The sequence below is a fragment of the Nerophis ophidion genome, linkage group LG17, assembly GCF_033978795.1.
Source record: "Nerophis ophidion isolate RoL-2023_Sa linkage group LG17, RoL_Noph_v1.0, whole genome shotgun sequence".
Lineage (NCBI taxonomy): Eukaryota > Metazoa > Chordata > Actinopteri > Syngnathiformes > Syngnathidae > Nerophis > Nerophis ophidion.
Window position 1 is genome coordinate 10,485,541 of NC_084627.1, and position 13,383 is coordinate 10,498,923.

Consider the following 13,383-nt stretch of genomic DNA (forward strand, 5'->3'; position numbering starts at 1 on the left):
GCTTTGTACTTTAGCATTGTTAGCACTATTACTGACGCTAGCCCCATTAGCGTTGCTACGTCAGCTATGCTACATTGACTATGCTTTGTACTTTAGCATTGTTAGCACCATCAGTGACGCTAGCACCATTAGCATTGCTACATCAGCTATGCTAACAGCATGGACGATGCTACATTGACTGTGCTTTGTACTTTAGCATTGTTAGCACTATTAGTGACGCTAGCACCATTAGCGTTGCTACGTCAGCTATGCTAACAGCATGGATGATGCTACATTGACTGTGCTTTGTACTTTAGCATTGTTAGCACTATTAGTGACGCTAGCACCATTAGCGTTGCTACGTCAGCTATGCTATGCTATGCTATGGGGCGGTATAGCTCGGTTGGTAGAGTGGCCGTGCCAGCAACTTGAGGGTTGCAGGTTCGATTCCCGCTTCCGCCATCCTAGTCACTGCCGTTGTGTCCTTGGGCAAGACACTTTACCCATCTGCTCCCAGTGCCACCCACACTGCTTTAAATGTAACTTAAGTATTGGGTTTCACTATGTAAAGGGCTTTGAGTCACTAGAGAAAAGCGCTATATAAATATAATTCACTTCACTAACAGCATGGACAATGCTACATTGACTGTGCTTTGTACTTTAGCATTGTTAGCACTATCAGTGACGCTAGCACCATTAGCGTTGCTACGTCAGCTATGCTAACAGCATGGACGATGCTACATTGACTGTGCTTTGTACTTTAGCATTGTTAGCACTATTAGTGACGCTAGCACCATTAGTGTTGCTACATCAGCTATGCTAACAGCATGGACGATGCTACATTGACTGTGCTTTGTACTTTAGCATTGTTAGCACTATTAGTGACGCTAGCACCATTAGCGTTGCTACGTCAGCTATGCTAACAGCATGGACGATGCTACATTGACTGTGCTTTGTACTTTAGCATTGTTAGCACTATTAGTGACGCTAGCACCATTAGCGTTGCTACGTCAGCTATGCTAACAGCATAGACGATGCTACATTGACTGTGCTTTGTACTTTAGCATTGTTAGCACTATTAGTGACGCTAGCACCATTAGCGTTGCTACGTCAGCTATGCTATGCTATGCTATGGGGCGGTATAGCTCGGTTGGTAGAGTGGCCGTGCCAGCAACTTGAGGGTTGCAGGTTCGATTCCCGCTTCCGCCATCCTAGTCACTGCCGTTGTGTCCTTGGGCAAGACACTTTACCCATCTGCTCCCAGTGCCACCCACACTGCTTTAAATGTAACTTAAGTATTGGGTTTCACTATGTAAAGGGCTTTGAGTCACTAGAGAAAAGCGCTATATAAATATAATTCACTTCACTAACAGCATGGACAATGCTACATTGACTGTGCTTTGTACTTTAGCATTGTTAGCACTATCAGTGACGCTAGCACCATTAGCGTTGCTACGTCAGCTATGCTAACAGCATGGACGATGCTACATTGACTGTGCTTTGTACTTTAGCATTGTTAGCACTATTAGTGACGCTAGCACCATTAGTGTTGCTACATCAGCTATGCTAACAGCATGGACGATGCTACATTGACTGTGCTTTGTACTTTAGCATTGTTAGCACTATTAGTGACGCTAGCACCATTAGCGTTGCTACGTCAGCTATGCTAACAGCATGGACGATGCTACATTGACTGTGCTTTGTACTTTAGCATTGTTAGCACTATTAGTGACGCTAGCACCATTAGCGTTGCTACGTCAGCTATGCTAACAGCATAGACGATGCTACATTGACTGTGCTTTGTACTTTAGCATTGTTAGCACTATTAGTGACGCTAGTACCATTAGCGTTGCTACGTTAGCAACATGAACAACGCTACATTGATTATGCTCGGTGCTTTAGCATTGTTAGCAATCCTACTCGGTGGCCTAGTGGTTTGAGTGTCTGCCTTGAGCTGGGTAGGTTGTGAGTTCAAACCCCAGCCAAGTACCTAAGACTATACAAATGGGAGCCATTACCTCCCTGCTTGGCACTCAGCATCAAGGGGTCGGAATTGGGGGTTAAATCACCAAAAATGAATCCCGGGCGCTGCCCCCGCTGCTACTCCCTGCTCCCCTCACCTCCCAGGGAGTGAACAAGGGGATGGGTCAAATGCAGAGGACAAATTTCACCACACTTAGTGTGTGTGTGTGTTTGTGACAATCATTGGTACTTTAACTTTACCTTTAACATGATTGATGCAGGTGGAGCCTACTATCTACCTTTGAGCACGGTGAGCCAGGCTGAGTGTTGCGTGACGCCAACGGAGTTAGTCGCCACACACGTGTACTCGGCGGCGTCGGCGGTGCTTATGTTCTTTAGCGTGAGAACCTCCATGTTTTCTTCGGTTGTGTTCAAGTTCACCGTCTGACAAAAAAAACACAAAGCTTGTCGTTACGATGAGCCAACCAGCTCGCTATCTGTCCTCGTGTCACCTTGACGACGAGTCGGCTCGGGCTTCCGTCGGCTTGGCGGCCGTGTTTGACCCACTGCACGTGAGGCTGCGCGTCGCTGAAGACGCGGCACGTGAACGCCACGTCGCTGCCGACCACCGCCGTCTGATTGGCCGGCATGCCGGCCTGGAGGAGGGGTCTGGAGGCGGGGCGCTCTGTGGCCGAGAGCGTCCACGTTACCAGAGAGGCGTGGTCACGTGAAGGCGGGGTCTTACCGATGACGTCCAGTCGGTACACGTGTCGGATGCTGCCGTGCTCGTTCTCCACCACGCACGTGTAGTTGGCTCGGTCGGACGGGACCAGCGAGTCCAATTTCAGCGTCCACGCGTGGTCTCTGATCTGCAAGCGCCAGACACGTGACACGAGGAAAAGCCACCAAAATAGGAGCGCAAGACAAGAAGTGTGCAGGTAAAAAGGTGTCTAAAGCTTAAACCAAAAATAAACACAAGGTGAGTGCCCCTAAGAAAAGGCATTGATGCTTATGGATGGCGGTTCAGAACGTAACTAAAACTGAACTGGCTACAAAGTAAACAAAAACAGAATGCTGGACGACAGCAAAGACTTACTGCGGAGTAAAGATGACATCCGAACATGACATGACGATCAATGTCCCCACAAAGGAGGATAAAAACAACTGAAATATTCTTGATTGCTAAAACAAAGTAGATGCGGGAAATATCGCTCAAATGAAGACTTGAAACTGCTACAGGAAAATACCCAAAAAAGAAGAAAAGCCACCAAAATAGGAGCGCAAGATAAGAAGTAAAACACTACACAGGAAAACAGCAAGAAAGTCCAAATAAGTCAGTGTGATGTGACAGGTGGTGACAGTACACCTACTTTGAGACAAAGGCTAAACTCATGCATGCTTGGTTATTCTTTAAAGTCATATCCAACTATTGCGACAACGACTGAGTTTCGTTTTTTAGTGATTTCTGCCGGTGGTGTGCCTCCGCATTTTTTCCAAAGCAAAAAATGTGCCTTGGCTCAAAAAAAGTTTCTAAGGTACAGCCCCTGCGCTCCTCTATTCATTTGGTAGTTCCCTAGTTAACATCACTGAGGCTGCGTCTGAAGGGAGGGGTCATGCAAGCCGCCCCAGTAGACACGATACGTGACTACTCAGAATGGAAATGTGCTGACACTCGTGATTTCGCGGTGGAGGCTCTCGAAAGTCCGTCCTTGGCTGTCAGCAGGCAGGGTCCGGAAACAAAACTGCTGCTGCGAGACAACTCGCAATGGAAGATTACAAGTTGTGTGCCTTTGCACAGATAGAAAAGTACAACTTGAGCACAATTGATAATAACTATAGCAACGGCCTTTAAGCATAAGAGTTCTGTGATAACTTATCCTTTGTGTGGTGTTCGGGTCTGTGGGACCCGTTTTCGATTTTTATTAAAAGAAAAATGATATAATTAATTAATTTTTTAAACTGAGACTCATTTTCTATGAAGAACACATATCAGAATACATATTTAATGACCACACACCATACATCCCCTCTACACATTTCTATTACATAAAAGATGTCTGGGTCCATTGGACCCAGGACAAATAGAAGTATAGAACACACACACACACACACACACACACACACACACACACACACACGTCTTGCCTACTTTGTGTGGACCCACGTTTGGTCAGTAGGTTGTGAGGGCCCCCCTTTCCACTATAGCTAGAATGATGAAAAAAAAAAATCTAACACTAGATGGGAGTAGAGAGTTGCAACCTCACTTCAGAATGCAAAACACCCAAAGTAAAAAAATTAAAAATCACTTTTGTAGTTGTGAGGACCGACCGCTGTTGCTAGGTAGATTTGACCAAACACATGCATAGTAGTAAGTTATGCTAGTTGGCCATTTTTAAGGACAGCAAACGCAAACACACACACACACACACACGTCTTGCCTACTTTGTGTGGACCCACGTTTGGTCAGTAAGTTGTGAGGGCCCCCCTTTCCACTATAGCTAGAATGATAAAAAAATATATTTAACACTAGATGGGGGTAGAGAGTTTCAAACTCACTCCAGAATGCAAAACACAAAGTAAAAAAATATATTTAAAAAATGACTTTTGTAGTAGTGAGGATCGACCCCTGTTGCTCGGTAGATTTGACCGTACACACACATAGTAGTAAGTTATGCGAGTTGGCCATTTTTAAGGACAGCAAACACAAACAAACACAAACATACACACACACACACACACACACACACTCACACACACAACAGTCCTAGACAGGAGCAGGACAGAGTGTAGGTACACAGAACATCAGAAGGTCAAATGTGCGAGAAAATGAGAGCAGACAGTGTTGACAAACATTGTCGCAACCTTGTGTGGGAACTGCAGGTGCAGAAACACAAACGAAGAATTTCTGTGGGATGCAGAAACTGGCAGAGAAGTTTTCCGAGCAACGTTCAGATTGAACATTACACAAGGGTTAAGCCCCGCCCACACCAGTCATGTGGACTCATCGGCAAAAAAATCACCTTGTAGCCGCCGAGTCTTTGTTCCTGACGCACGTCTTTGTCGTTCTTGTACCAGAGCAGCTGTAACGGCGGACTCCCCGTCGCCGGGCAACGGAACTTCACGCTGGCACTGGCGGGAAGGACGTACAGCTCTTGGTCCATCTTCTCCGGGGACGTCCACCGCGGCACTATCGCTGGCGAGGGGGTAAAAGGGCAGCCATCTTGTGTTGAGCATTCAGAGTAAGCGGAAGGGACATGACTCACCTTGATGCGACAGGTGTTCGCTGCTCGTGGACATCTCCTCAGAGGAGGACTCGTCTTCGGAGGACGTCCCCGTGGCGACTGGAAGAATCAAAACGTCAAAGCGTCGTCTTACACACAGCAAAACAGTTGATGTGCGGATGTAACCACACAAAAACATCAGTAAAAATCTTCTATCTCAGGAGTGCCCAGAATAATTATGTAGAAGTTGTCACACAACTCTTACGCTTAAAGGCTGTTGCGATAGTAACTAACAATTGTGCTCAAGTTGTACTTGTTTTATCCGTGCAAAAAGGCACACAACTTCTAATCTTCCATTGCGAGTTGTCTCGCAGCAGCAATTTTGTTTCCGGACCCTGCCTGCTGACAGCCAAGGATGGACTTCCGAGTACCTCAACCACGAAATCACGAGTGTCAGCACATTTCCATTCTGAATAATCACGTGGTGTGTCTACTGGGGCCGCTTGCATTACCCCTCCCTTCCGAAGCAACCTCAGTGATGTTAACTAGGGAACCCCTGAATACATAGAGGAGCCCGGGGGCTGCACCTTAGAGCAGTGTTTTTCAACCTTTTTTGAGGCAAGGCACATTTTTGGTGTTGAAAAAATGCGGAGCCACACCACCAGCAGAAATCATTAAAAAACAAAACTCAGTTAACAGTAAAAAGTTGTCGTCGCAATAGTTGGATATGACTTTAAGGCGTAGCCAAGATGATTATAGCTCTTGTCTCAAAGTAAGTGTACTGTCACCACCTGTCACATCACACCCTGACTTATTTAAACTTTTTTGCGGTTTTCCTATGTGTAGTGTTTTACTTCTTGTCTTGCGCTCCTATTTTGGTGGCTTTTCTTCTTTTTTTGGTATTTTCCTGTAGCAGTTTCATGTCTTCCTTTGACCGATATTTCCCACATCTACTTTGTTTTAGCAATCAAGAATATTTCAGTTGTTTTAATCCTTCTTTATGGGGACATTGTTAATTTTCATGTCATGTTCGGATGTACATTGGGGACGCCGTCTTTGCTCCGCAGTAAGTCTTTGCTGTCGTCCAGCATTCTGTTTTTGTTTACTTTGTAGCCAGTTGAGTTTTAGTTTCGTTCTGCATCGCCTTCCCTAAGCTTCAATGCCTTTTCTTAGTGGCACTCACCTTTTGTTTATTTTTGGTGTAAGCATTAGACACCTTTTTACTACCTCCACGTTGCCTCATGCTGTTTCCGACATCTATCAATTAGCTACCTGCTGCCACCTACTGATATGGAAGAGTATTACACGGTTACTCTGCTGAGCTCCAGACAGCACCGACACCCAACAACGGCACGTTCTCTACGGATTATAATTACTGGTTTGCAAAAAATGTTTTCAACCTAAATAGGTGAATTTAGATAATCTCCCACAGCACACCAGACTGTATCTCACAGCACAGTGGTTGAAAAACACTGCCTTAGAGCGTAGGGTGAAACTGTAACTGAGTGTGCAGCCCAATAGGTTTCTCCTCATGAGCAAAATGGAACTCTGTCTCTGCCTGATTCCTTGCTTCTTGTCTTTTTTAATAAATAGGGTGGGTGTTTGAACCTGACATCTTCAATGGCGAGCTAGCGGTCTATGGTGGAAGGTGTGTCAATCCATCGCCAGCCAGGCATTAAAAAAATACACCTAAAAATGATCAATCATCAATCTTCGCCAAGACGTCACTTTCGTCGCTTCATTGACATTCACGGCCCCCGAGGGTCTTGTCAGATGACGCTGACGGCTGCCAGATCATTATTAAGAAAAAATGACCGACAGGAAGGCGAGAAACACTTTTGATTTCAACAGACTCTCGCATTGCACCGGCTGTCAAAACTCTAAAGACTGACTGCACAGTTCCTATCGTTACAAAAAAAGCACTGGGTCACCCTGCCTGTGCTAACAAAATATAGAGTTTTGGAAAGCCGGCATGCACAGGCCAACAAGCTAGGGAGTTTGCCGCCAATGTATTTCTTGTAAAGTGTATAAAAAGGAGAATTTAAGCTGGACAAATAGGATGCCCCTTTCATGTGGTTTTGGACAGAAAGCAGGACTTTTTTTCTCTCCTCCATTTGAAAATGTGGACTTTATCATCACGAATGTCTGATTCCAATCACTGCAAGTCATCGGAAGTATTTTAGTATTTTTGAGAACAAAAAAGGCCTGTAATATCTTATGTGATCAGATAATATTCAAGAAAATGTCATGCTTGTCCCTGACAGTTTGGTTAAGTTTTTGTTTGTCCTCTGTTTTATTTCTTGCCAGCACTCTTATTTTGGTTCAGTTTCCTGTTGGTCTCTCTGAGTGCTGTGTCCCCTCAGCTGTGGCTGAATGGCACCTGGCCACACCTGGTGTCAATCAGCCAGATGCTATTTGAACCGGCCTTGCCATCCAGTCTGTGCTGGAGTATTGTCGCTAAGACTTGTCGATGTCAGTGTAGCTGTATGCGGTAGCTGTTTGTAGCTTGCTGTCTTTTTGTTCCTCGTCTTCTAGTTCCTGTTTTCCTGGCATCCTGTTTCCTAGTTCCTGTTTTGTGTTTTTTCTTTATTTTTGAAGATTAAATCATGTTTTCCTGCTCAATGCCTGCCACCATCGCTGCATCTTGGGGTTCGTCACCAACACCACTTGACAAAAAATACACAATTGCATGCAGTACATTTTATTCTATTTTCTTAAACCATGATGTTATCCATCCATCCATTTTCTAGATGTTAAAAAAAAAAAATGCACTTTGTGACTTCAATAATAAATATGGCAATGCCATGTAGGCACTTTTTTGATTTATGTTGGAAAACCTTGTTACATTGTTTAATGCATGCAGCGGCGCATCACAACAAAATTAATAGGGATGCACCGAAATGAAAATTTGTGGCCGAAGCCGAAACCAAATAAAATTTGAGCGCTTGGCCGAAGGCCGAATACCAAATACCGAATAATAAATGCAGTTTTTCACAACTTTTTTATATTGCATAAATACCCTAGAATACATTTTTAGACATGTTTTTCAAATAAAGTAATTTTTTATTGAATATTGACATTTTTTTAATATTCCAGTAGCCTTTGCTTTTCAAAAAAAGCACCGTTTTTCATTTATTGTAGGCCTTCAAACAAAACATGCATTCCAAAAAAAAAATAAAGTGCATTAAAGTGGATAAACCCACAACAAATGAATTATTGTCCTTTTGGCAAAAGTCTGCTTAGCCACAGTAGATATGCTAATAATGTAAACAGAAGGCTCAAGTAAATCTCAATTAAGTGTGTGCTTGTAACCTCATACACTTATACAGGTAGCCTACACAACAGGCTAATAATGTAAACAGAGGCCCCACTAAATCTCAATAAGTGTGTGCTTGTAACCTCATACACTTATACAGGTACACAACATATCCCAGGCCAGAACAGATTTGTCAATAACAGTACTTCAGCTTCAGAATAAAAAGAAGGAAACTAACTATGTATAAAACAATTTAAATTTAACACTGCACGTTGGTTGATTGCGTCACCGCGTCAAAAAATTGCGTCTTTGCGTCACACGCCACTATTCGGCCTTGCTTTTAACTCATTCCACCGAAGGCCGAATGTGGCTTTTTTTGCCATATTCGGCCGAATATATTCGGTTACCGATTAATCGGTGCATCCCTAAAAATTAAGCATAAAAATGTGTTAATTCCACCACTGTATATATCGGTATCGGTTGATATCAGTATCAGTAATTAAGAGTTGGACAATATCGGAATACGGCAAAAAAGCCATTATCGGACATCTCTAGTTTTTATCTGCCACACGTGAAAAGCCGGTCGGTGAAAATAATAATGCATACATTTTCCGGTCCCTGGTGGAAAAAAAGGTTGGGGGGCCCCTTTTACACAGGACACATTGCATGTAGAAGATACGCTGTAAACAAAAAAGGCATGCGACACAGTAGAAAAATGACACGCACACAAAATAAAAAATCTGTGTAACATCGAGGCCGTGTGAAGTGAACACTTGTATTAGAAAAAAATATCATAGAAATAACTGCTGTCATTTGATTATTATTAAAAAAAAAAACATTCAACTTATTAGGTCAGTGTGCACGTCTGATGTTGCTCACATGTGATCCAATTAGGGCTGCACGATACAGACTTTTACTAATATCTCCATATTTTTGGGCCCTGCCACGATACACCATATATACATCGCAATATTTTGCCTTAGCCTTGAATGAACACTTGATGCATATAATCAGAGCAGTATGATGTTTCTATATGTGTACATTCAAACATTCTTCTTCATACTGCATTAATATATGCTACTTTTAAACTTTCATGCAGAGAGGGAAATCACAACTAAAAGTGTATTTATTAAACCAGGGGTGCCCACACTTTTTCTGCAGGCGAGCTACTTTTCAATTGGCCAACTCGAGGGGATCTACCTCATTTATATATATCATTTATATTTATTTATTTATGAAAGAGACATTTTTGTAAACAAGTTAAATGTGTTTAATGATAATACAAGCATGTGTAACACATATAGATGTCTTTCTTTCACAAAGACAAGAATATAAGTTGGTGTATTACCTGATTCTGATGACTCGCATTGATTGGAATCAGACAGTAATGATGATAACGCCCACATTTTCAAATGGAGGAGAAAAAAATTGGTCCTTTCTGTACAATACCACATGAAAGTGGTTGGTTTTTGGCATCTAATTCATCCAGCTTCCATACACTTTACAAGAAAAACATTAGCGGCAAATTCCGTAGCTTGCTTGATTGACATTCACGGCACCCGAGGGTCTTGTGAGATGACGCTGGCTGCTGCCAGTTCGTTATTATGTAAAAATGACAGAGAGGAAGGCGAGAAACACTTTTTATTTCAACATACTTTCGCGCCGTCCCTTCCGTCAAAACTCTAAAGGCCGACTGCACATTTCCTATCTTCACAATAAAAGCCCTGTTTCATGCTGCCTGCGCTAACAAAATAAGAGTCTCGGAAAGCTGGCGTGCACAAGTGATGTGCACGCCAGCTTTTTGAGGGATCACTTGTGCACGCCAGTTTTCCGAGACTCTGTATTTAGTTAGCGCAGGCAGCATGAAGCAGGGCTTTTATTGTGAAGATAGGAAATGTGCAGTCGGCCTTTAGAGTTTTGACGGAAGGTACGGCGCGAGAGTCTGTTGAAATAAAAAGTGTTTCTCGCCTTCCTCTCGGTCATATTTTCATAATAATGATCTTGCAGCAGCCAGCGTCATCTCACAAGACCCTCCGGTACCGTGAATGTCATTTAAGTGACGTCTTGGTGAAGATTGATGATCACTCATTTTTCGGTCTATTTTTCTTAAAAGCCTGGCTGGAGATCGACTGACACGCCCCCCGCGGTCGACTGGTAGCTCGCGATCGACGTAATGGGCACCCCTGTATTAAACAGTTATTCAGTGTCATGTCTGCGATCACGTTTTGTTTAAGTCATGTTCTGTTTGGGTTTTGGCCACTCAGTTCCTGCTTTTTCACTCTCTTGTTTTGTCACCATAGCAACCATTAGTTTCACATTTGGAGTCACGCACCTGTTTCCACTAATCATGTCACTATTATTTAAACCGGATAGTTGCCAGGAAGTCAGCCTGGCGACATTACCTCTGCTCACTTCATGCCATGCTTCTTCTGATACTCCTGCCTGTTCATAGTTTTGCTTCTTGCCATGCCACGTAAGTTTTGTTTTTTCATGTCACAGTTAACCAGTTTTGCTTCATGTTCACAGTTTCTGCCTTTGTGCAAGTTTTTGTTTCATTAGCCAAATTTTTGTACTTCCGCCTTGTGCGCGCCTTTTGTTCCTTTGATATAATCCATCCATCCACTTACTACCGCTTATTCCCTTGCGGGGTTGCAGGGGGCGCTGGCGCCTATCTCAGCTACAATCAGGCGGAAGGCGGTGTACACCCTGGACAAGTCACCACCTCATCGCAGGGCCAAAACAGATAGACAGACAACATTCACACACTTGGGCCAATTTAGTGTTGCCAATCAACCTATCCCCAGGTACATAAATAAATATGTCGTTACCTTCACTCACGCCTTGCCCGCTCCAACTTTCCTTTGCATTCCAGGAAAATAAACCCCAAAGTCTGGAGTGACTTATGATCCGAAAAATATGTTGGTAATTTTTTATATCGCACGCGATATATTGTGAATTATATTTTGTATAGCGCTTTTCTCTAGTGACTCAAAGCGCTTTACATAGTGAAACCCAATATCTAAGTTACATTTAAACCAGTGTGGGTGGCACTGTTGGAGCAGGTGGGTAAAGTGTCTTGCCCAAGGACACAACGGCAGTTACTAGGATGGCGGAAGCGGGAATCGAACCGGCAACCCTCAAGTTGCTGGCACGGCCACTCTACCAACCGAGCTATGCCGCCAGTTTATCGATACATCGCCCAGCCCTAGCTCCAATGCTCAGGGAGTTTTTGCGTTTGCTCACACGCTCGTGACAAATCCGAGGGAACGTCGGGTGGATCCTCTCACCTGAGTCTGAGTCAGTGGCGGCGGGTTCTCTCCCGGCGACAGGAAGCAAAAAGGTCACCAGCAGCAGCAGGCGGCCGGATGCCATCTTGTGTTATGATTCTCTTTGATGGCAGGGGGGCGTGGCCAAAGGTACTACTTTCTACAGGGAACACAAATTTTGTGAAAAATGGAAAAAAATAAAGTTATGGGACCTTGTTCCTCTCTTCACACACTCACTGATCACGTCGATAAAAATCAACAACAATAATAAAAATATGACATAACTTATGTGCAGTTGATAATAAACATACTCACACTGATATTAGATTTGATCATTTTATGACGTTTTTAGGCAGGCTTACCTCAAATGTGTCGTTGAGGACCAAGTAGATCAAGCATCCACTTTTAATCCTTTCATTGTATTCTCCTTGTAGGTCAGCTCGTCTCCTTCTTCCACAACCTCCTTGCAACTCGTCACAGGACACGCCCACTGGGGGCGTGTCCACGCCCATCTGCAAATGAAAGATGACATTTGGAGGATTGTGTGTGAGTGGACAGGAGGACACAGCCCGCGTTGTGATGTCATCGTGACACAGAGGTCAGGGGTCGGCTCATACTGTAAACACCACGCAGGGAGACAGGCTTGAGCTATGCGAGGGGCGGGGCTTGCACATCCTGTTTCCAGATTTGCGTCGGTGACACCAGCAGCGGCGACTAAGTGGACTGGTCAGAACCGCAAGCATCCGGAACATTCCGCTTACCAAAAAATGTAACGACCTGTTTTTTTTTCTTCGCCACCGGGTTGCATGTTCATGGAGTGCACATCAGCTTGCTTGATGCTAACATCTTCTCTCTGTCATGTTGCCAGTCGCCAACAAAACACTAGATATTATAAAGTGTGTGTGTGTGTGTGTGTGGCCAAGTCCAAAATAAGCGTGCAAAACATTCCTGAGCTTGCGGTGTTGGCGTGACTGTAGGGAGGAGGCTGCATGATTGTGTGTTTTCCTGACAAACATGTGAGACTCACACACACTCACACAAAATGAATGTGTGGCGTTTGAATATTTCTCAATTACAAGCCACTAGGGGGCGATGTTAAGTAACATGACAGCTGCTAAGTCGTGAAGCGGCACAAGTTGCTATAGCATCAAGGGCTGCTTTACTCAGTGTTTTTAACACCGAAACCCGCTTACGTAATGGCACCGGTGCTAACGTAAAAATGCCTCATTTCGGTGCTAAAAGAGTTCAGTCTTAGCCATCTGCAGCAAGACCTTGGCACTGGTTTTGTACATGTAAGGTCTTGTAAAAAATGTAACGTAACAAGTTCTCTTTGTGTCGGGTTTGGCAGCCATTTCCCACAACATCAATTAGTTTTTGAGTAATCGGTAGATGACTAACTGTACTTGAAACAGCCCTTTTCCAACGCCAGACCCGATATGTCGCCCCCTCCTGGTGTGACGTCACCTACAGAACTGGAGCCCCTGTCCTCACATAGACATTCACTACGTTTCCATGCACTAAATTAGTCTGACCTCTCAAATAGTTAGTTTTTCTGTACTTTCATACCTACGTGTGAAATCCATGTGACCATGCGCACTTTGTAATGCGAATATTGGTCATACACAGTGCACCTCCCATACACTGGGGGGCGCTTGTTTTCTTTCATATATATACATACATACATACATATACATATACA

The 13,383-nt window shown here is 43.9% G+C and overlaps 1 protein-coding gene across 1 annotated transcript in view; it reads right to left on the bottom strand.

The window, feature by feature from the left end:
* The window catches only part of fgfr1b (fibroblast growth factor receptor 1b), a 29,232-nt gene extending 17,047 nt beyond the window's left edge, over positions 1-12,185 (bottom strand). Inside the window, exons 1-7 of the mRNA XM_061876201.1 lie at positions 12,047-12,185; positions 11,706-11,844; positions 5,205-5,282; positions 4,962-5,134; positions 2,687-2,810; positions 2,454-2,626; positions 2,241-2,385 (exon numbers count right to left, since the gene is read on the bottom strand). Of these exons, the coding sequence (XP_061732185.1) occupies positions 2,241-2,385; positions 2,454-2,626; positions 2,687-2,810; positions 4,962-5,134; positions 5,205-5,282; positions 11,706-11,790 (778 nt within the window). The 5' untranslated portion in view covers positions 11,791-11,844; positions 12,047-12,185. The remainder of the gene's footprint in view (positions 1-2,240; positions 2,386-2,453; positions 2,627-2,686; positions 2,811-4,961; positions 5,135-5,204; positions 5,283-11,705; positions 11,845-12,046) is intronic.
* Positions 12,186-13,383: the final 1,198 nt, after the last annotated feature.